Raw genomic sequence first — 24328 nt, 5'->3', positions numbered from 1 at the left:
GAAGGATTCTTTGAGGCAACCTAGTCTACCTCATGTGTTTTTTCCAAATTTCACCTTGTATTTTGAGTTGATGATATTTTTGAGAATTAAAAAACATAGCCCAAAAAAGCATACTCCTTCAGGGAAGACTCTAAGTGTTCACAGTGGGGCATCAGGGATGTACCTGCACTTAAATAAGGCCAAGTAAGGACTCTGTGGCATTATGGACCTGTAAGTCCATGTTCATAGGCTGATGTTGCCATTAACGAGCCGTGGGACCTTGGACAACTAACACAGCCTGAGACCCAGATAGTTCGTCTGCAAAGATGATGAAGTCAGGTGCATACATGAAGAAACAGCAATTGTCCTGCAGCATTTTATTAGTATCTATACATTATTTAGGCCAAGTAACCTAGAGAGCTTCATTCAAAGGATATCTCATAAATCTAGCAGGCCAAAAGATAAGCTGAGGAGTGTCAGAAGTCATTACTAAGCATAGTCGGTAAGAGACAACTCCCAAAATAAAATCCAGTCTCAGAATGTCATTATTTTATATTATAAAATAACTCTTCTGTTTAAGTCTGGGACTTCCTGAGAAAACAATCTGAAATAATTCACCTTTGTGGTCTAATACAGTAGCTATTAGCCACATACAGCTATTTAGCTCTTGACATGTGGTCAGTGTTACTAAGAAAGTTAATTTTTTTTTTTAGATGGAGTCTTGCTCTGTCACCCAGGCTGGAGTGCAGTGGTGCGATCTCAGCTCAGTGTACCCACCGCCTCCCAGGTTCAAGTGATTCTCCTACCTCAGCCTCCCAAGTAGCTGGGACTACAGGCCTGCACCACTATACCCAGCTAATTTTTGTACTTTTAGTAGAGACAGAGTTTCACCATATTGACCTGGCTGGTTTTCAACTCCTGACCTCAGGTGATCTGTCTGCCTCGGCCTCCCAAAATGCTGCAATTACAGGCGTTAGCCACCGGGCCCAGGCCAGAAACTTAATTTTTATTTTGATTGTTATTAATTTAAATTGAAACTTAAAAACTGACACTTGGTTCAGTTATTGGAAATGTTTTAAGTATGTTTGGACAAATTTGCATATATGTAAGTACTTTTTCAACTGTAAATTTTATTAAATCCAAATACAGATCAAGTGTTTTGGATAAATTTGGTGCTCAAATTTAAATATGCTGATGGTGTAAAATACACACTAAAATCTGAATTCCTCAAAAAAGGAATGTAAAGTATTTTATTAACAGTTAATGTTGATTACATGTTGAAACAACATTTTAGATATACTGAATTAGATAAAATAAATCATGAAAATTTCAATGCTTTTAGGCTTTTTTTTTTTTTTTTTAGACAGAGTCTTGCTCTGTCACTTAGGCTGGAGTGCAGTGGCCTGACCTCAGCTCACTGCAACCCCTACATCCCTACATCCTGGATTCAAGCGATTCTTCTGCCTCAGCCTTCTGAGTAGCTGGGACTATAGGCGCTTGCCACCATGCCTGGCTAATTTTTGTATTTTTAGTAGAAACAAGGGTTTCACCATGTTGGCCAGGCTGATCTTGAACTACAGATCTTGTGATCTGCCCACCTTGGCCTCCCAAAGTGCTAGGATTATAGGCGTAAGCCACTGCACCTGGTCTTACGCTCTTTTTAATGTGGCTACTACAAAACTTAGAATTACATGTGTGCCTATTGCACTGGGCATGCTGTTTTAGACCAATTAATGCTTTTTTATAAAACTTATCGACACACAGGGAATAATTTTGTAGATAAACATGAGAAACTATTCAGAAGAAGCTACAGTGTTGTGTCTTTATGAATTAGGAAATGCATGTAGTCATGTATATTCACAAATAAGTGATTAGAAATATTGATTTATTGATTCAATAACATTTGTTAATCACTTCAAAAAGTATCAGGCCAGGTGAGACTGAGAGGTGGTCACCTTTATGTGCACTCTCTAGAAGAGAACACTGAAGTAACGTGTCAAAGACAGTACGCTCAATAAATGCCAGGAAAAAGGACTAGAATACAGTTTTTCCACCTCTAGAGTTTGTACTCTTCCTGCTATACCAGAATACCTCCTAGAAGTTGAGCAGCAAAAACATCATAAAAGAGATTTGTGATATTAAATATGTCTATATAGCAGCCAAATCTATTACAAAACCAAAAATATAAAACTGACTAGGGAAAAATTTTTTAAAGATCTTAGTCTTCCTCTAGCTCTAACCATATCATCCACATCACAGTTGATCACTCATTGTCTTGTGCTAGCTCCTATACTGAGATCTTCATTCTGTCTGAATATCACATGGATTTCCACCTTGCCTCCTTCTTTGTAGAAAGCACCTCATACTTTGCATATTATCATGGCTTCTGCTGCAGTGTTTTGTACACAGTGGCCCTCAATGAATATTGTTTTATTTGTTGAAATCTTTAATTTTTTTAAAACCACATGTATATGAGAAGGAAAGCTAGTACAATTGAATTCAAAAATTGTGATTTCCCGATACAAACTTGTATTAGCAAAACCACTATTTTGACATACAGTACCACTACAGCAGAATCATTTACATCTTGTAAATATAGTATACTGGTCTCACAGAATTAGCATCCATCTGAAAACTCAGGGAAAACAAGGTCAATATTTAGCAGAAGGCTAAACTGGCAAATGTTTGTAGGGTTTTTTGCTGGGCTTCTTTTTCATTCCGATAGGTAGTTCTTTAATTCCCTTCCATCTGCTCTTGCCAGCTGTGTCACCACTCCCTTCCTCTGCTTCTTCCTCTCCCAACTACACACTTTTTGCTTGACATATCTTTTCCTTCAATCCTGCCAACCCATCTTCTCCTTCAAAGACCTGTAAAAATCCCACTTATACCACAAAACCTCCCTTAACCAAATACAAGGAAACGGTCATTTTCCTCACCCAACTACCTCCTGGGATAAAATAATTTTGAGCTCCCAAATCAGAAGGAAATGGAAAGAATTAAGTATGTATCTACATGAATGGAGTTTTATGGCTGTATAACCTCTCAATTTAAATTATTACCTCTGTTCTCAACTGTGCTGGTATAGGTTTGTTTCCCTGAATAATCCTCATTGTTGCTTTTCAGAGTCTGTTGAAATGTTATGTTGTAAGGGTCTTCTTAAAATGCTGTATGTAGTGGATATAATTAAAAATTAATTTTAAGTCTCTTTATTTTGCAATATTCATTCAGAGAACTGAGAGTGTACAAGATAGTACAGGTGTAAGGTTTACAACCTGTTGTTTCATTATGAAGACTTAGGTGCACCTCTGTCTCACTTTCTTACGTGATGACTGATGTAATGCCATTACTTAATAGTTGTCACCAGAGTACTGTGTGGCATTCTGAAGTAGTCACCGTCATGCCCGGTCAGCCCATAATGATAATACGATTTCTAAAACTTCCTCGCATAAGGGTGGGGAGGAGGCATTGGGAGAATCTGATTCAACTAGCCTAATGGGATGGAGTTGGAAGTGGCATACAAACAGAGCAAAATATGCTTTTGAAAACTCCCCTAAGGCTAGGAGACCTTGTCTCTGGGAGGGGTTTATTATGCAACTATACATGGCCCAGGAAAGCACACTGCTCTCCCTGAAGGACAGAAAGAAAGGTGAAACAATTGCTAATGCCTGTCTGTCATAGCAGGACCAAGTCACATAGAATTCTGAATACAATAAAAGCAGCTGACAGAGATCATATTGAACTTGTTTCCTAAGAGGTGTTATCTTTGGGAGCATTCAAGATGCCTTTGTTTTCTATGAAAATTACGCTACATTTTTTCTGAGAGATTGTAATATGTAAAAAGTGGTTAGACAACTTAGATGAATTGATACTCTAAAACTATCCCAAAGTAATCCAACAGGCTATGCAGTATCCATTGGGTATTTATTTGACATTTAAATGAGTTAAGGTCATCTGGCCATCTAAAATGTGTATTTCCTTGAAAAACAAAACCAAAGAAAATCTCTGCCAATCTATAACGTGGAACTAAAAAGAAAATGAATGTAATAGGGGCTTTACATAGCAGCTATACAACACCACTGTGTTAATTTGGTGCATTAAGTCAATTGAGTATTGTCAAGAGAGAACCCTGCCATCACCTTCTACTCTCAACACAAATATTCTATTTAAAGAGCATATTTTCTAGCCAAGGTATAATTTCAAAACACTGTTCATCAAGTAATTGCTTCTGTCTATTTTTTTAAAGCAGCTTGCTTGAGCTACATAATAATGAATGTTTTTATCATACATTAAAATGAAACACAGGCTGGACCCAGGGAAGACAACAAACCCTGGCAATTCTACCCCAGACAACTGGCTTGAATCTGTTCCCTTCTATCCAACTCCTCTGCTTTATTTTGAGTCCTTGCTGTCTCTTTCCTGGGGCATCCTTGCAGTGATTGGCCCTACCGCCATTCTCCAGTCCCTGAATTTGCTGGGATGTGATCATGCTGTTCCCTGCTTAAAAACTGATGAGGTTGCCCAGTGCTTTTAGAATAAGCCCAGACCTTTCAGCAGACCTTCCATGCTCTCTGTCATCTGACCAAGCTTGCCTTTGTATACACCATCTGTCACTCCTTCAGGGACCCTGGGATCCAGTTGTCATTCCCTCAGGCACCTCCCCAACTCCCTGCAATTGCTCATGCTCTTCCCTCTGCCTTTCCCCCTATTCTCTGTGACATTCTTCAAGTTCAAACGTCATAGCCTCTGTGTAACTATCCCTCAGCCTCTTCCCCCACTCTTAAAATGATGAATCACTTCCTTCTCTAAATGATTATTTAGGTCAGTGTCACTAGGTCCCAGCACAATGCCTCACACAGGCAGAGCACCTATTTATGCTCTCTGCAACTTTCTTATGTCTTTCCTTTCACTAAAGTAGGCTGTCTTTGATTGTGAAGCCCAGGGAAGACAAGAGCTGGGCCTGCTGAATCACTGTGTACTCTATGCACCACAGTACCCTATACATGTAAGCATTTAATAATTGATAAGAAGGGAAAGGGAGCACTGCTGATTCACTCTCAGGCACTTCCTGAAGCTTATTCAACCATGTCCAATTTGGGCAGCTATTTGAGTACATGTACCTTAATCATCAAGATAAAATCTTTACATTCAGATTTTTTTTTTCTAGTAAGGCCATCAGTGTCTCCAAATAAATATGAAACAGCAGCATTCTCCTCATGAAAAAAGACCTTGTGAGTAAAGAATTAAACTAGCTCAGTAGACTTCACTGAGCATGGTTTCCTTCCATTTTGGCAAAAGTGGCTAGAAGGTTTAAAAGTAAGTTAAATTCTTGTAACATAAATGACATTTAGGTAAATGTAGAAAAAAGTTAATATTTTTACAGAGAGCAATTCTTGACAGTGCTGAATGATTTAAAAACAAACAATTTCTCTCCAAAATGTTTCCTCAAGCTGGCTGATCATTATACAAATAAAACATCACTTCACTCTACACTTTTCATTTCACAGACATATCTGAAAATTAATGAATCTTGTGGTCAAAAAGGCAGAAAAATTTAAAAAGAGAGATAAACAAAGTAAAACATCATGGCTTCTCCATGTAGAGAAGGATCCAAGATTAAGAACTGCAATTTTATGTTGCTTTGCAGTGTGGGTACTGAACCTCTCCTTACTTGGAGTTCTGTGAACACAATGGTACAATTTAGCTTGTTGAATTCACTCAAACAAAACAACAGGTGACAGTTACAGAGGAAAGAGAAACTATAGCTAAGAGTAGATGCGAAGCTCCTGCTTGGAATAAAAGAAAGACCCCAAAAGACAAAACACTGTTACTGCTTGCTGGGTGCTCATCCACTGTTGGGAGATACGCTAGCGAAGGTTAGCCATAGACCTCCCACACCCACTCAAGTGACTTACTCACTCAGTCAACATTTAACAGGTTATTCACAAGAGCCAATGTGCCCTAAGATGTGCTGAAGAATAGAAAAATGAAAAGACGGTTGATTCTTAGCCATGGGACTCAAACAGGCAAAGCATAGTTACACAACGCCATGATTGCTACAGTGGAAGTATGTAGAAACGGTAGGGGATGGGGAAGTGGAAGCGGGTCAGTCAGAGTGACACTTGAACTCATACACAGGAGGAGAGTTTGGTCTGAGTCAAAAAACCTCATGCTTCAGGTTTAATTCATGTAATGCTCATAGAAAATGCTGCAGCTGCAGCACGTACTGTAGCCCTGTTACATTTTCAGCCACCATCCATAGCTTTGAATTTAGAAGGAACACATTCTAGCTTGGACATCTTTAGATGGTTAACTTTCTTAAGTTCCAGAAATGTACCCTGCTACCAAAATGTCCTCTCTAGGGAGTGGTAAAGTTCAGATCCCCAAATCAAGAAGATGTCACAAAAAAGGTCCAGTACTCTTGGGTTCCTGGTCATATTGTCTTGGCAATGAACAAACATGACAAAGCCATTCACTTACGGAAGGATTTAGACAAGCATTAATTAGGCAAATTACTAATAACAATGGCTACCATTTATTTGAGCAAGTACAATAGTGAATATGCTAAACACTTCATGAATGTCAACTCCTTCATTTGTATGGCTCTAGAGTAGGTATACATAAACATATTTATTTATAGAGATATATATGATGATGTAGCTATGCATATATATATCATACATATATATGACATCTATGATATATAATACATATCAGGTAGAGTCTCTTTTTTAGGAATCAGAATTTAAGTAACTTGCTCAAGGTCACATAGCAAGTATGTGGCTGAGGCAAAGCACATGATCATAACAGTCACAAATCACGTAGAAAAAAACTCTTGTTTAGTCAAAAGTAAATCAAATGAGCCTATATCATTTCTTTCTATATTTTATATTACATAAAAATTAATGAATCTTGTGGTCAAAGAGGCAGAAAATTTTTTAAAAAGACAGAAACAAAGTAAAACATCATGGCTTCTCCATGTAGGGAAGTATCCAAGACTAAGAACTACAATTTTGTGTTGCTTTGCAGTGTGGGTATTGAACCTCTCCTTACATGGAAACACAATGAAGAACTAGATTTGCATAAAGGGCCTTTTATCTTTGTGTCATGTGACCAGTGTTGCATCATTTTCCTCTGCAGCAGGATTCAGTGAAGAGTGTAATTCACTTCTGTTTTCAGCAAGAAAAAATAAAAGCAAATAACACAAACGAGCTGATACTCCTGGCTGACTCTTCCGGACTGTGTTAACTTTCCAGTTAAAGTGGAGGAGATAGAGGCTTGGATTCAACTTCTGAGCTCACATAACTTTGCCAGCCTCAGCAGTGTCAGGCTAGGGTAGATCCTTTGGTATTAACTTAGCACTATCCACAAAGAACATTCTAACTTTCTGCCTCTTGTGTGGGTCAATAGCAAGAACTTCATGAATACACTAAGCTGAATAAATCAGCTGAGTTGTCATCTTTCAATATAAAACATAGACCAATCAGACATAGACTGAAATGGGGAGGGATGTCCTTAGGAACAGTGTCAACAATTTATCTCTCTCCTTTTCCCAGAGCCTGAAGAGGATTTTCATTCTCCTGGCCCAAGAAGTGACAGTCTCTTAGTCACTCCCTAAAACAAGGGCCTTGTCTGGCAGAACAATATGATATTTAATGAGCTCACTGGGCCAGTTTGATGGCTGTTGTTTTGTGTACGAGGGACACTTGAGAATTGTTGAGTGGGTCTTCCATCACTGGAGTGTGTACACTTCATGAGTAGTTGTATCCTCTGCCTGAGCTCATTTAATATATTAACCAGAGCATTATACTTAGCTTTTGGTCTTAACTTTCAGCAAGCTTTTCCTCAATTTCTACATTATGCCTTATCAAATCTAGCCTATTTAAATCTCACCAGCATAAAAATAAGAGTAGCAGATGTTACTCCCTTTAACTTAAATTGTGTTTGTAGTACCATAATAATACTTCCACCTCATCTCTGGCCAATGACTGTGACTAATACTCCAAGAATATCATTGGTATTTGGATCACAGACTTCCAGTCAAAGATTCACTCCATTTCTGCATCCCACAGAACTCTTGAACCTAACAAAACAAATGATTTGGATATATTCGTCAATGAAATTAATTCAGATGATGACTCCCAGTTCACAATGATATTTTAATTATTCAGTGTGCTTGCAACCATTGACATACATCAAAAGCATCTGTCATGCAATCCCTGCCTGTGGGAACTGATGCACAATTACAAGAGTAAAAAAGGTGAAGATCAATGCTCAAAGCTATGGGAAGGACTTCCAAGAAAGACTGTCCTGGAAAGGCAGTAGCAGCAGATAGCCAGCGAGAAGGAGCTGTGAGTACTCCAACGGGAGGTGACGTAGGCCTGGAACCAGGCCTTGGCAGAGGTGATGGTGATGGAGACCCAGATGTGGGAGATGTCATTAGCGGTGGGAAAAAAAGACAAGTTTTAGCAGCAATTTGGAAGAACAACAATGAAGGGTTGAAAAAAAAAATCTAGTTTCTTGCCTAGGACTGACTAATAGCAAAATTCAGCATTACTGATGAGGAACTAAGCCCAATAAGGGTTCTGGATAAGAAAGATGAAGTCACAGCTCCAGCAGGTTGGTAAGAAAATAACCTATTTTGGAGATATCTATCAGCAATATAGGGAAAAAATAGTGAAAATATAACAGTCACTCTTACATATATACAATTAATATTCCATGGGATTGATTACTGGTCATATTTTATTGCAATTATTAATTGATATAGATCTTTTTCACTTGACACTCTTAAGGGCAGGAAACTTGGCTCAAGTTCAGTTTAAAATCCTCTCAGATGATTATTCTAATTTTGTTTTGTTTTTCAGCCACCTACACAAACTATGTGCAGAGGCTGGAAGCAGCAAGACTATCAGGGTGGCAAAAGATGCATTTCTCCTGTTTCCAGGAAGAAAATCCTTTCCAGAAGTCCCCCCAGCAACTGGGATAGCAGCCAGAAGCTTGCACTGAAGGCTGAGCAAGCAAGGATCCGGCTCTTGCAGATGTTTTGGTGGGAAATGAACAGAGGAAAAGTGGGGTGGGAATGGCTCTCACTGGGCTGCCAACAAGAAGAGAGGCTCTAGAGACAGAAGCAAATTGGAATCTGGGCACCATCACTTACTGATTGTGGATGCCTCTTATTTCTTTATTAACATTTGGTTTTTATCCTACGAAATGGTATTTGCCCGAACAGGATGTGAGGAAGTTTAAATGAGAGAGTGCTTAGCACTGTGGACCCAGCCTAGCGCTAGGGCCTGAACCAGGATTCATCTAAGTCAACTTGGCTATTCCATTCAACTTTGCCAGGGTAGGCATGTGACCCAGTTCCTATCAGAGGGAAGCAAGAGGAAGTTTGCTGGGGCCTTTATGAAAATAATTTTGTTAGAAGAAAGCCCTAACCTGGGCCTCCTTCCTTCCTAAGTGAAGCAAAGATATTTGGAACTGAGGTAACCATCCTGTGATTATGTAGTGACCAGTCCAAAGATTGGATGGTCTAGAGCATCTCAGAGCTTTTAAGCCCACCTGGAACCTCTCATCTCCAGGCTGTGGGTTGGGCAAGTTAATTAAAAGTCTTCATTCTTTCAGCCCTTATGAGGTTATTCTATTATTTACAGCAAAAGTATTCTAAAATGGCACATCTTTCAAATAACTAAATGGCAAAAATATCTTCTATGTAATAACCATAACAGTAAACCTGTATGTTAGTGAATTCTGATTAGTAACAAGGGATTTAGAAATGAAAGCCGCTAATTTCAAAATCCTACATTAATCTTTTAAAATTTGTATTTTTTCTCTCTTCTCCCTCCCTTTCTTTTCCTTACCTTCCTCCTTTCTTCCTTCTTTTCATAAAGTAGTTGACTAATTATAGGTAATATAATTTCAATGTCAATTCCTCTTCCCCTCTAGAAAGTGGTACTAAGAATTGGTATGGTTAACAGATAACAAAAGAAAGGAAAAGAAGCTAAGATACAATGGACTTTCTGATTTAAAATGTGCTAGAATCTTCATTCTCATTTATAATTTTGAACTTTCTTAAAGCTCAAACATTTTAAATTGTTAGTTGAGAGAACAAAGTAGTTTACTTTGCCAGATGAAAATGGGCCAGGTTTTTACACACCTTCAAAATTAATCTCTCAATTGGCATGAATTGGATTAGCTTTCCTATAATGATAAGCACTGAGGGTTTGTTATAAATGAAACATAAAATCAGCAGGCCAGACACAAAAACTTCTCCGATTTTCCTATTTTCTTGCAGCAGTATTCAGTCAAGTAAAACAGAAGAAAGACAGGTTGTCTTGCACCCTCAACCTGGATGAGAAGCTGACAACAGGCCTCTGGGCCACCACCAAATCATGAGGAAAGTGTAACAAAATACACAGTATGTGGCCCTCAAAACTCCCTAAGGAAGCTGAATTTCTCATTAGGAAAGCAGAAGATTGGCCAGGAGCAGTGGCTCATGCCTGTAATCCCTTGAGGTCAGAAGTTTAAGACCAGCCTGACCAATATGGTGAAACCCTGTCTCTACTAAATATAAAAAAATTAGCAGAGCCTGGTGGTGGGCACCTGTAATCCCAGCTACTTGGGAGGCTGAGGGATGGGAATTGCTTGAACCCGGGAAGCAGAGGTTGCAGTGAGCCGAGACTGCACCACTGCACAGCCTGGGCAACAGAGCAAGACTCTGTCTCAAAAAAAAAAAAAAAAAAAGTAGATTAATTTTAGGGGTGTTAGAACAAGTGATACTATAGCTAAGTCCATGTTGTCATTCAATTGTAAGGCCTCATTTTTAGGGGAGATTTGTTAAACATGCAGTGTTCAGAAACTAAAAGTTGAAAAGCAGACTTCAGAAAAAAACAAAACTTCAATTTGTCTTTTAATTGGTGCTCTTACTTGTAAACATTAAGTTGTAAACTTACTGGTTACAGTCTGCTACGTTCATAGGCAATCTGTTCACCTAGAGCAACTTTCTGTTTTAAAATTCTTCAATGCTGTCACAGAGCTTAAGCTGTAGGCATTAAGTAAAGGTGAACCAAACGATGCTTCAGACAGATTTTCTAATAGCCTCTTGCATTCTTATGACCTTTCTTATTTCAACATGGTTCAACTGAAACATGATACCTACTGAAGCCTAGGAGAGTGTCCTTTAGCTGTATCATCATATATTTAAAAACCTTCAGAATGCCAGCAATTTCCATAAACACCATATCTCACTTTGTAGAAAAATAAAATGCCTGTTTCCAGACCAAGAATACTAATGCTTCAGATTGGAGACAACCCTGTTCAGATTTACTAAGTTAGATATACAGTGACTTTACTGCAAAAAGTAACAACAGAGAGAACCTGATAGGCTGTGTAGTGTGACAACTTTTTCTTATTCAGAATACTGAAAAGCAAGCTAGTCCAAGAAGCTGACCAGCCTTAGAAAGTCAGGCTCGAGATCCAGCCTCTTGTTATCAGTCAAGTTCAATAATGTACAATGCAACCTCTTTCAGTCTGGCTTTAATGGTGCAGGAGAAATAACTGATGAATATCATGATGTTTCCCAAAACCTCATTTTTCAGTGGAAGTATTCAAAGCCCTTCACATAAATCAGTGACAGACAAATGTCAGGTTTGTTCCTTTCATATAAGAAAATGAGAGAATGAGACAGCCAAGGTCACACACAGAAAAATGACAGAAAAACAGGGAAGAAAAACTCAATCTTGTATTTGTACAGTTGAAACATTTTATTGATTTGACTTACAAAATAAACCATTTTATTGATTGGCCAAATCTCTCCTGCACAAACATAACATTCCAATGGAATTTTACCAAAGTATTGCCCTAGTTAATCTAATACCCTATTCTTTTCATGGCTGCCAAAATACATATTTACCTATTTAAGGCTAAGCTCAAAGAAGTTGGCCTAGTGTTTCTTAAGCATAGGAAAAATTTTTAATGTAAATTTAATTGTATATTTCCATAATGTTGTGCTTGCGGCACTGGCTGAGAAATCCTGGAATTTCAAAGCGGTCTTCCACTGCTAAACTACTTTGCACTTTGCAATTGATTAAGAACAGCAGAAGCAGTCAGAGTTGTATATCAAATTAGAGTTGGTAAAAGCACTTAATGCAGATTTGAATGCCTTCTCAAAAAAGATTTCAACTCCCTTAAATTGACATGACAACAAATTCTTACAGCAGCAAAAAAAGTATTAGCTGAAATATTATGGCTTTGGCTTAAATTTCCATCTGCAGCTCATCAAATGACTAAACAGTAGAAAGGAATTAAACCAAATCAGACTCATTATAGAGTCTGATATGCTGGCAGAATATAAACTTTCACTGCTTAGCATCTGGAGTTTTGGGTGACTAACATTTAAATGCCTGTGGTTGTATGTTCTGTGAAAAATAGAAAAGTGTAAGAATATAGGTGAGATATCTGATCATTAAATTTAACTTATGGAAATATATAATTCATTTTCTCTCTCTCTCTCTCTCTCTCACACACACACACACATACACACACACAGGGAAGGCGGGGAGAGAGAGACAGAGACAGGCCAGGGGAGAGAGAGAGAGACAGAGAGAGGGAGAGAGAGAGAGACAGAGAGAGGGAGAGAGAGACAGAGAGAGGGAGAGAGAGACAGAGAGAGAGAGAGAGACAGACAGACAGACACACATAGCCCTTCTTTTTAATCTTCCAAGTATTTAGAAGAGTGAGAGAACCACTTAGAATGAAAGACACATGGCTTTAAATCTGTCCCATGTGCAAAATTCTGATAAACACGGCAACTCCTCTTCACATTTTTCTAATGTAAGGAATGCCTGCCTGAAAAGCTTGCTGCCCCATATTCTGAAATCTGGTCAAGTGTTCCAGGGTAAATAGCTTACATTTCCTCTTCTCCTTCAGCCATTTGCTAGAAGAAATATTTGAAAATGTTCTTACAGACCACTGCCTGTACTTCTGATGGTTCTCTGATGTAGTGAAAGTACAAATCCATAAAGTTAAAGTCAACAGAATCTATCAAACACATTTTCCCACAATAAGATTCTCTAGAGCCTATTCTGTCTCTGAAACATCATTGGATATCACTCCCTAGGATCCTTTAAGTCCTAGAAACTTCTGCATTAATGCTCGCGAATTCTGAATCTAACCAGGAAGGAAGGGAAGCTCTAAGAGCCTGGATGAAGGATCCAGGTGGGATGCATTAATGAAGCTCCCCCCAAAAAAGTCTGTGTTGTGCTCAGTTGATGTTCGGTAAACAGGTATTAAATAGTGCTTGCCTTGCTTCTCTGACACTGTTGCATGTTGGAGCAATCATCAAGAAAAATTAAAGCTTAGGTAGTAAGATGTGCAGTATAATCCAGCATTGAAAGGTAAGTAAGGATGTTCTTATGGAAAAACCTATTCCCATTGTTCCTCCGAGCCTAGAAGATGCAACCTTTTTCAGTTCAAGAAAGAGAAAGCATTATCTTGTTCACATAGCTGGCAGTTCTGTGATGGAGCAATGTTAAAAGGAATATGAATGGGATCTAGCAAACGAAAGACATTAGTATTAGTATGAAAAAAAAATGAGGTTGTGTATTATCTTGTTCCACAAATGGCATTCACGTTTCCAGGAAGTGGTTGCTTGCGAAATCTTCGGCACTGGGGTCGTGTGCAAATGGTGGAAGGTTCCCAGAAGGCATCACATTATGAAAAATTATAAATGTTTAAATGTTTTTTTAAAAAGGACTAACAGAAATTCTAGGGTACAAATAAATCTAGAAAATCATAATACATATGTTTTTGGACAGACTTACCTCTGTATTTCTTCAGTGATAAATACCAAGCTATATTGCATTTTTTAAAAAAGTTCTATTTGAAGGTAAATACCATGGACTAATATCATTATTTGTTCATTTAAATCTGATCTGTAACCTCTCAAAATATACCTACATGATGCCATGTGAGTATCTTCTGCACGTAAACTGAATTTAGGAAGAATTAAGTCTTATTCTAAACCAAGAGCATTTAAGAAGAAGCTAGCTAATTAATAATTAGTGCATCTCACTCATGAAATGAGGTAATGTGCTTGAAGGTGCTGGGCAAACTACAAAGTACTAAATAAAGGTAAGGTTTAGTACCAGTAACAGAATCTGCACAAAAAGTTTACATCTGTGTCTATCAGTCTGCAGAACAGCCCCTAACGAAGTAAAATGTCATTTCTCATTAGCCCAAACTCACATCTGAGACCAGTTCACTATTAATATCACATAAGACTCAGAAATATGGAAGTTACTAATAAGATGATTAGGACATATGTAACCTATTTGACTCCTTAAACTGTACTCACAAGTAAACTACTGAGACATGGGATTAAAATGTTTTAAAACAGCTGTCTTTTATAGGAGAATCTTTGCATGTTCTATCAGTTGAAACCTCTAAATATTGGCAACTTTCTCAAATGTCTGAGCTGTTCTCAGATTGTAAAATTATCCAGGTCATCTCTTCTTGCCTACTGCTGTTTGCTTTTCTGTTTCAATTATTGTTGGCAACTTCATCAAGCAGCATGCAAAAGCAGGCAAAGAAGTCAAAATTGATCTTTGTGCTGCCAGTCCTGTACATGATTTTATGGTGGAGCAGGCCAGAGCTAACAAGTAAATGAGATACCTGAATTATAGATAGATTTCCATTATCCCTGGAAATATTCTCCCTGATCTCACTGCTAAAGGTAATTAGTGAGTTTGCTACTGTTTCCTAAACAGAAAAACAATATATCAGAGAAACCTCAGCAAGGCAAGTGAACTACCATTCTAAAAGAAGTAAACATCACTCATACTTTTTTATTTACTGTATTTACTTTTGAAACTAAAGAAAATCTACATAAAACACTCCTAACAGAAGAAATGTGTCTTTTTACTATAATCCTATTTTGTGAATGTCTGTATACATTTAATCAAATAATCATAGGGCACAGAACTATCTATGTATTATTTGCAATAATGATGGAAAAGACTTGTGAATACTTAAGGTCTTTCAAACAGGCCTTGGCTGAGGGGATGGTGCTCTCCAGCACGCGTGTGTATGTAACTGAGAGAAACAGAGAGACAAAGAGCAGGGAGGGAAGGAGAGAGGGTGGAGAAGGATAAGAACAGGCAGAGACATCAGCCAACAAAAATAAAAATGAAAATACCTATAAAGTACTGAGTTCCTCACAGTGTTCTTTATCCTTTGGTCCTTTGAGTAATTAAAACAAACAATACAATTATCAGCTGGACTGGGGGAGGGGTTTATGGAACTTACGGCTATCCTGGCTTTGAGCAAATCACTATCTCAGGTCCCCCGACCCTTTTTTTTTTTCATCGAAAATGTGCATGATATTTAAACTCACAGGGTTATTGGAAAGAGCGAAGATAATAAACAGAGTGGTCATACGGCCTCCTTTGCTGAGGGCAGTACCAGTTTACACCCAGTGTCTCAGCATAATTATTAACTTCTACTCTCAGAAATGTCACAGTTTGGAAAAACAATTTTGTGGTTGTCCTCTATATAAATCATGGAGCATAGTATTTGATACAGAGTGGCAGTTATTGTTATTCAAGAATTGTTCATGCATTTGAGTGGGAAAAAAACAACAACCCTCTGATTTGTCTTAATCATAAGCCCAGGGATAGATCCTTTCTATTTAGAGAGCATGGATGTTGATTTGGGGTTTTATTTCTCCTTAGAGCTGCAAACTACTTCAGCAGAATTGACCCAGTGGCTTTAGAGAGGGTCTGGACCATCAAACACCTAATGAGGTACAGGGACACTGGAGTACGTCTCCTTCTAATTGCCTGGAGCAGTGCTGGGTACTTCCTCTATTTAAATAACACAAGTAAATATGCCTGCACTTGATCTGTACCCCGTTGCTCGATTTAGGCAACTCAGTTAACCTTCTTAGTTTTCCACTGCTTTCAACCAAGTCGATAAAGAGGTTAAAATTAAAATTAATTTTGAGATTTTCTTAAGCCTTTCTCATAGTGTCTTTGAGGTATACTTGCAGCGTAAATAGGCATCAATAAACACTGCTCTCCAAAGAATCTGAGATGTTTTCCATCCTCACTTGCACATGACTCTTCTCTTTGGCCTCAGAGCTAACCCCACACTAACCGGCATTTCTATGTCGAACAGCTCCTGTCCTATCACTACTACTTAACTCACACAGCATACCTGGAAAATGCTGAATCTGATGCTCCTAACTGATGTAAGACTTTCTAGAGCAACATTAGACATTTCACAATGCACACCAGCCTTTCCTACAGCAAAGAGATTGTTCAGTTCCCCAGAGCAGTTCCTTTGTCAATGGAATTCTAAATATGTGAAAGAGTTAATGGGCATTCAAAAGTTTCCCTCAATGCTGTAGCAATATTTGCCAAGTGTTATAGGAAGGATTCACACTGCCCTGGAAAGAACAAGGTGTCAAACAGATTCTGAATGTACCTTCATTCATGGGGCCCTGTGTGTTCACCAGGCATCCTGGGGTGGACAGAGACACAAGCCCTGTCGAGCTTTCAGACTGGTGGGGGGGCTCACATACCAGCTCTGTGAAGTAGTATAAAGTGAGCTCTTCTTTCCTGGGGAACAGCTTGAACTATCCACTCTAAACTTGTTCTATAGCAAACCTGAGGCCAAGAAAATTCCCAGACCAACTCCTGTACTGCTAGAAGGCATGCACTTAGGGTAAGTAAGGATAGCCTAATAGTAAGTGAGATGGAAACTTAAAGTAGCTGAGGGGTAAAGTTAAAAAGGAAATCTGGGGCAGGGTGCAGTCGCTCATGCCTATAATCCTAGAACTCTGGGAGGCCAAGGCGGGTGGATGACGAGGTCAAGAGATAGAGACCACCCTGGCCAACATGGTGAAACCTTGTCTTTACTAAAAATACAAAAAAATTAGCTGGCTGTGGTGGCACACGCCTGCAGTCCCAACTGCTTGGGAGGCTGAGGCAGCAGAATCGCTTGAACCCAGGAGGCAGAGGTTGCAGCGAATCAAGATTGCACCACTGCACTCCAGCCTGGCGATAGAGTGAGACTCCGTCTCAGAAAAAAAAAAGTAAATCTGGGAGAAAAAAAAAAGCCCAAAATAAGCAACTGATTTTGACATTTATTCATGTAGTTCTCTTCTCTAGAGTGTAGCAAGTGTTTACTACTCATCGAATAACCCACTGAGGATGCCAAGGCTAAGGGAAGACATGGTCTACATCTGATTTGAAGTGGATTTAGAAGGAAGGAGAGCATTAGAATACATGCATATTATTTTAATGTTTATTGGGCATTTACAATGTGCTAGGTGTTGTGCTAAGTGCTTTACATCTTAAAACCTCATTTACTCCTATGAGGTATCCATTATTTTGCCTACATTTTAAAGATGAGGAAACTGAGAGGGTGATTACTTAACTGTCCGAAGCCATGCAAGCGCAGGGGCAAGAGATCTGAACCAAGCCCTACAACTTCTGCATTCTAAGTAAGCATGGCCTTATTAGGAGACTGATGGGTGTACAGGCAGGAATCTGGGAGCAAGTTGGTTAAACACAGAGGAGAGTGAGTAGATGAAGCTTGGTTGGTTGGAGCAGAAAAGCATGAGAGAGGATGAACGAGGAGTTCAAAGAGGGTCTTGAGTGGCTACCACGGACACTCAGAGGCAAAAGGAGCTAGGTAGGAGTCTTGGACTGTTAGGACACCACTGGAGCATTCCAGGTTAAATTGAGAGGGGCATGTGGAGGCTGTGGCCATGATCACCAAGGGGCCGCAGCTGTGAGAACCACTAGACATCTGGGGAAGGGCTGGATAACAGCAGGGAAGAGCAACAGGACAGGCATCCAAGGGGATAGGAAAGCCTCCACAATCAGGTCTACATAGGACATTTTATTTCCAGACATCAAGGCCTTTTTAGTTTCTACCTCCATTCAAATGAAAGGGCAGCCTGACAGAGTGGATGTGCCAATGAAAAAGAGAATGCCAAAATGAACATCGAATGAAAGCTAGTACATCTCACTAGCCACTGACTAATCTATTTATTGGCTTGTGAATTCTTTGGAGGGGACTAATAGATATATAAAATTACATTTTCCCCACAATGTATCATTAAAAAAAAATGGAAACCTTTACCTGGAAATGGTTATGGAATCACCTTTCTTCTCTCCAACACCTTGCAAAACAGCCAGCCATAGTTACAGAGTTTGTTTTATTGCTTTTTAATTGCTGCGCTTTTGTAAATAAGCACCAGCATATAATTAAGAGGCTGAGTCTCCATTCTGGTATGTGGGCGGACATCCTCACCTCTCAAACTTGTGAGGCCAGGCTTGCGTGTGCAGGTGCGTGCAGGTGCAATTAGCTGCTTGCCCCATGGTGCATCCTCTCAGCCAAGGTTACACTGAGTATGTTCAGCCTGAGGGCTTCTGTTTTCTACTTTGTCTTCTACACAAATTCCTTTCTCTCTTTGCTGCTCCAAATATGTAAAACTTAGCAATGGGAACTATGCTAGGTTGTAGGCAGGTTAGTGTTGTAACAAGCTTAAAGAAGATAAACAAAGTATATTTCCTCTTCCTCTTTCCAGAAAGGACTGAAAAACATTCTCCCTCTCAAAGGGATGCTGGAAAACCACCAACTTCACTCCTCTGAAATAAAGAAATTAATACAGCAGGCAGAAACTGTGTCTTATTCACCTTGTGCAGCCCCACAGCTGGCACATAGTAGGTTTTCAATAAATATTTGCTGAATGAATTGGAAGAATTCAAAATTGTATCACAGATACTCTCAAAGTAGAAATGAACAGTCATTTTAAATCACCTCCTGATGCGTGTATGTGGGGAGAGGAGTTTAGGAAGGGCGGATGGAGAGAACATATACTTTGTCTAGAGTCATTTGAAAATAGACAAAGGGAGAGAGATTTTTAAAAGAAATCCTATTGGCCTCAGTATTGTCACAACATAATTTTCTATTTAATGAAGGAATGACAAAAATTGATGGAAGAAAATAGTCTGGACTTGGAATAATCAAATATGTTTAAAAACCACATACTGATGTAAAACTCACAAGTGAGCTTCTTCAGTTATTGGAAAACTGCTGCATAAAGAACACTGTATGTCAAATTCCTTTCATTAATCAAATCGCAGATAGACAAAGGAAGTTCATCCTTGAGTGTAAAGTATTATACAAATAATGAATCCAAGTTAAATGATTTATGGCTATGACAAAAAATGCTGTTTGGGCAACAGTATTACTCCCAAATGGCTTCCCACTTGTAGAAAAACAGCTTCAGACAGTCCCATAGTGTATACAGTGGTGCAAAATGACCTGGAAAAAATGGTTTCTATGGATATCATTTAGAGATGCACATCCCTGAATACCTTAAGGCTGAAGGTACTTTAGCTCTTTTCCTCAAAGCAATTACAGCACAGGTTCTCCTGCCCATGTTTTGTTTACATAAGAACAGTCTTGACCACAGGTCATTTGTATAGAAGACAATCACTAGCTCTTTGAGCACAGGTAGGTTAATCCGTATGCACATAATATAATATTAAAATTTTCATGGGAAAAAAATTTTATTTAAAACAATAAAGGATCAGTAAGTAATAACTGCTGGTCTTTTATCCAAAGCAAGTACAAAGGCTGTTAGTGAAATAGAGAAGACTTTGTTTTTAAACTGTTCGGAAAATACAAGGCATCACTGATCACCTGAAGGCCTCATTTTTAATTTGATTCCAGAGCCACGACAGCTTAGAGGTTGTCTTTTTGAAATAGCATATTGCTAAAATCCTTATGTAGGTCAGAAATGGAACTTCAGAACCATCATATTCTGCTATCTTAATAAATAATTAGGGTCAAAACCTCACTTGTCTACGTTTCAAAAAAGCACATTATTTGGACCATAATAAACATCAGGATTTTAAAAAATTCAAATATTAAATGGCATTCAGAACATCATCCACATGGATGAGAGAGAGATCAAATAAATCTGCAGATGCCTCTATATCAAAAAGGATGTCTTAGGTTTTGGACAATTAAGTACTTTTCCTTCTTCAGACAATACCCTAAAAAAACAATTACAAAGTACTCTAAAACCCTGCCACACCCCTTTGATTAAATCACACTTCACAAAATATTTAGAGAAAGCCTGAACAAATAAAATAAACATCAAGGCAGGAAATGCAGCCAGGAATGCCTGATCCTGAGCTCCCCCAGAGTCTGAAGGGCCGCCTCACTTGAAAATTTAATCAAACACAATCTACTGTAATTCCATTGCAGCCTTTGCACTTAAGGAAAGCTAGTTCAGTCTCTGACATTTTGATTTTCACATCAGATGGAAGCAAAAAAAAAAAAAAAAAAAAAAAAAAAAAAGGAAAGGAAAAGAAAAAAAGAAAAACTTCCACGGCTCACAAACATATGTGTCCAGTTGAGATTTTCTTTCTCCAGCCTTATGCAACATTCAGCAAACTAACAAACAAAAAGGTTATTTTCTATTACTCACTATTACTCCAGGATTTCAGTAAGTACTTGATACTGATCTCAAAGAAGCCCGAATCCTGCTGGCTGGCCATGTCTGCGGCATACAAAGAGGCTCGGAAGACGGGCAGCGGCCGGGAGCAGGTACCGGGCGTGATGCGCCTGTCACAGGTTGTGATGTCAGCGCGGGGTCAGGCGCCGAGAGGCAGCTCTGCGGATCCACCTCCGGCTCCGGCCGGGAGTCCTCATCTAAAGGACACGGAGGAGCGGAGAGAGATGCTCGGCCGCTCCTCCTCCGGGTCCAGGACTTGCTTCTTATTTGCTGGGCGCTGATCTCCCTGCAGCCCTCGGAGGCGGCGGCCGCACTGCTTTCATTTCGGGGCTGTCATCGCCAGAAACGCCGGCTGCCAGCCGCCCACCAGCTCGGCTCCAGCCAGGTACGCAACCGAGGAAGACCCCACCTGCACCGGGATCGGCCTTCTCCTGGGAGGGAGTGTTTCTGGGCCAGCCTCCCTGACGCGGTGCAGGCAGCCTCCGGCCCACGCGGCGGCCGCGGGCTGAGGGCTGGGCCAGGAGCGCCGCCCCCTGCCCCTGCCCACTGTCTCAACCTGAGCCGCGGCTCAGCCTCCGCCTCGGCTGCAGGAGGAATTTCCCAGCTTCTGCGGATCCTCTCTTCTTCAGCAAGGCTTCCCGTGAGCGGCCCGGGTGTGCTCTAGCTGCTGCTTCCCCTTGTGTCTGTCCCTGAAATAAACACAACTGCAGCACGCTGCGGTAAGCAAAGCTGCAGCCCTGCATCTGGTTGCAGCGACGTTTTGAAAAACCCCATCCGTCAGCCTCGCTGCAGTAAGGAGCCTCAACAAGAGGACGCTTTTCTGGGCTTTTTCTTTCCTGCCTTTCACACGCACGGTGTAATCTGCATTTTGTGCTTTTCCCTCCCAGAAATGCAGTCTTTTTTTAAGGGGCCCGGGAGCCCAAACGTGTGCACTCTAAGGGAACAGTACAAACTGCTTAGTTGGCTTGGTTTTGTAATGTCACACACTCCACAGTGAGTCTTATTCTCAAACCTCTCAGCTCTAAGACTCACCAAGCCCAGTAAAGCTTATTTTATTTGTATGAAATGGATAAGAAGCAAAAGCATTAGATTCCTTGCTGTACAATAGCGATTGATTTCATGAATTCTTGGTATCAGGTGTCCTGATTTTGGTTAGCTTTGTTTCACAGTATCATTTAGCTTGACCAGGGGATTAAATGAGAGCATTGTATTTTAATAATGACAGGTTATGTTGGAGCAGGTAGGATTTGGTCAACTATCTCATCAACCACAGGATCCTTCCCAAGCCCCAGTACATTCATGATTAATGTTTTCTAAAAAACAAAACAAAAGTAATAAACCATGTTAATAAGTATTTAACATAGCAAATGTTGGGTAAACTCCCCAAATCAACACACAAACAGGATTTCCTAGATTAACAGTTCATTTTAGAAATGGAGGGGAAAGACTACAATGTACTTTTAAGAAAAAGAATTTTAAAAACTCATCACTAAATAAAACTTTTAGAACTATGTCCTGAAAGGCCCTAAGATACTTTATCGATATAATGAGCTTTTCAAACTCATTACAGTTACTCAAATGGCAAGCACTCAACCACTCAGATTTCCAACTCCACTTTAAACTTTATTCTGATGAAATCTCTCAACAGACTGACTTCTTTTTAATTCATGTGCATACTAAGGTTGATGAGCTGATTTTCTTTTATCACTTGTACTTTGAATGTGTGGATTCTAGGTAAAACAGGCCCCAAAGGTTTTACCTTGAAACAGTTACTATATCTGAAAATAAATTTCCTACCTATACCCATCTGATCTGGTGCTTCCCCAAAACTCAGATGGCAATGAACGAACAGGTAGGCTGCCCAGTGCCCTGGAATTAACGATGGCAGGGGCTCTCAAGGCAGGGTCCCATGTTCACCGTTGGCACCAGCCCTTACCAGCTTTGAGCCCTAAAGTAAGCTATTAACTTTGTGAAGCCTTTGCTTCCTCATCTGTAAAATGGGGTTGTACCTACTTCCTACAGTTGTTGAAAACAATAAATAACATTATGTATGAAAAGCGCTCAGCATAGTATCTTGCACATAGTTAACACTTCATTAAATTTTAGCTACATTGGTTTTTGTTGTTGGTTTTTTTTTTTTTTTTTTGAGACAGAGTCTTACTCTGTTGCCCAGGCTGGAATGCAGTGATGTGATCCCAGCTCACTACAACTTCTGCTTTCCAGGTTCAAGTGATTCTCCTGCCTCAGCTGCCTGAGTAGCCAGGACTACAGGTGTATGTCACCACACCTGGCTAATTTTTGTATTTTTAGTAGAGACAGGGTTTCACCATGTTGACCAGGCTGGTCTTGAACTCCTGACCGCAGGTGATCTGCCTGCCTTGGCCTCCCATAGTGCTGGGATTACAGACATGAGCCACCGCACCAGGCCTATTCATGAATCCTTAGTGACTCTAGAACTTTTAAAAAAAAGTTAAATACTATTTTTTTTAACTATTTATGTGGTTTAAAAGATATATTACTATTGAACATCAGTGGTAGCTCTTTGGGGAGAGCAAGTTGGAGACATTTAAAATCAGTTGCAGTAAGCAAACATGCTATTCTATATTGTTACTCAAATATATATAGATTCTCTTTGTTGACTTTAAAAAAATTTTAACTGGCTTTTTAAAGTTTTTCAATACTTCATTATGTAAGTTTTCAGTACTTAACTACTATAAACATACTAACTTGCTGAGAATGCCACTCGCATATATTTCAAGGGAAACTATCATAAAAATGTAAATGCTATTTAGAAAATAATGTTTTCAATGGCAGCTAGCTTTCCCTGTGAAAAGTAAATCAACAACTAAGAGCTCAGTTTCTGTCTCTTAGAACCTGAAATCTTGTCCAGTGTATGCTTTTTTTTTTTTTTCATTTGAGTACCTTTAAAGAGGGCATATATTGTAAAAGAACAGAAAAGGGCTTTTGTTTTGTTGAAAGGCCTGCAAATCAAATAGAATGACACCTGCTGCAAGCTGAGTTGAAACATTTATCCTTTTGTCTCTTCTCTCTGGGGGGGCTTAAAAAAAGTAGTCAGAAGAGGCACCTGGACAGAGGTACTTTAAAATACAACAGTAAAATCTGAATTTATTACTGGCTTGGTAGTGACTTCCATTATGATTTAAGAGGACCTAAAGCTATCTCAGCTTTCATACCTGTAAAAATGAGAGATCTTTCCTTAAAAATCTTAGGAGAACATATAATGAATCTTCAAGCACAGAATTAGGCATATATGTTGGGGGCTGAGTGAAAGATAACAGTAATACAGGAAAAGGGGAAGGCCTCAGGAAATGGTATCAGAGTGGGAAAAGGTCAGAAAGTGGCCTGACACAAGTGATGACACTAAATGACACCATCTACATTTGTTGAATATAAATATTGTACTAAAAATACATATATTTGTATTATATTTAGTCCTTACCTCAAACCTATGAAATACTATTATTAGCTCTGTTTTACAGATGAGAAAATTGAGGCTTAACGAGGCATAAAACAAAGCCATATAGCTGGTAAAATTTAGATCTACTTTAGACTCTAAGTCATTTATCATAACTTGTTATTACTATTTTTTTAAATCTCAAGCAAGGTGAGAATCATGGTTACCAAGTGCCTTAGAGAAAGTTCAGGAAAAGGCTGGGCATGGTGGCTCACGCTTGTAATCCCAGCACTTTGGAAGGCCGAGGCGCGTGGATCACTTGAGGTCAGGAGTTCAAGACCAGCCTAGCAACATGGTGAAACCCCGTCTCTACTAAAAACACAAGAATTAGCCAGGTGTGG

The 24328-nt window shown here is 39.4% G+C and overlaps 1 protein-coding gene and 2 long non-coding RNA genes across 14 annotated transcripts in view; 1 reads left to right on the top strand and 2 right to left on the bottom strand.

The window, feature by feature from the left end:
• Nucleotides 1–24328, bottom strand: part of FRY (FRY microtubule binding protein) — a 469586-nt gene that overhangs the window by 255750 nt on the left and 189508 nt on the right. For 2 of the 11 annotated variants that reach the window (XM_032294834.1, XM_032294837.1), the window contains exon 1: nt 20486–20599. The exons of 7 other annotated variants lie outside the window; for them this stretch is intronic. In XM_032294834.1, coding sequence (XP_032150725.1) covers nt 20486–20555 — 70 coding nt within the window. In that variant the 5' untranslated portion in view covers nt 20556–20599. Of the gene's footprint in view, nt 1–18123; nt 20235–20485; nt 22653–24328 lie in introns of those variants that run through there. 2 more of the 11 variants (XM_032294836.1, XM_032294840.1) reach the window with 2 other exon arrangements.
• Nucleotides 2748–10575, bottom strand: LOC116562533. The gene is made up of 2 exons (XR_004273996.1): nt 7020–10575; nt 2748–5637 (listed from the first exon to the last, which is right to left on the bottom strand). It is a non-coding gene; the product is annotated as an uncharacterized LOC116562533 (long non-coding RNA).
• The window catches only part of LOC116562532, an 8183-nt gene continuing 4662 nt past the window's right edge, over nt 20808–24328 (top strand). For both annotated transcript variants that reach the window (XR_004273995.1, XR_004273994.1), the window contains exon 1: nt 20808–20897. This is a non-coding gene — a long non-coding RNA (uncharacterized LOC116562532). The remainder of the gene's footprint in view (nt 20898–24328) is intronic.

Source organism: Sapajus apella, unplaced genomic scaffold (genome assembly GCF_009761245.1).
Source record: "Sapajus apella isolate SASKATOON/1434 unplaced genomic scaffold, GSC_monkey_1.0 scaffold32, whole genome shotgun sequence".
Taxonomy (NCBI): Eukaryota; Metazoa; Chordata; class Mammalia; order Primates; family Cebidae; genus Sapajus; species Sapajus apella.
This window is presented reverse-complemented; position numbering and strand designations above follow the sequence as displayed.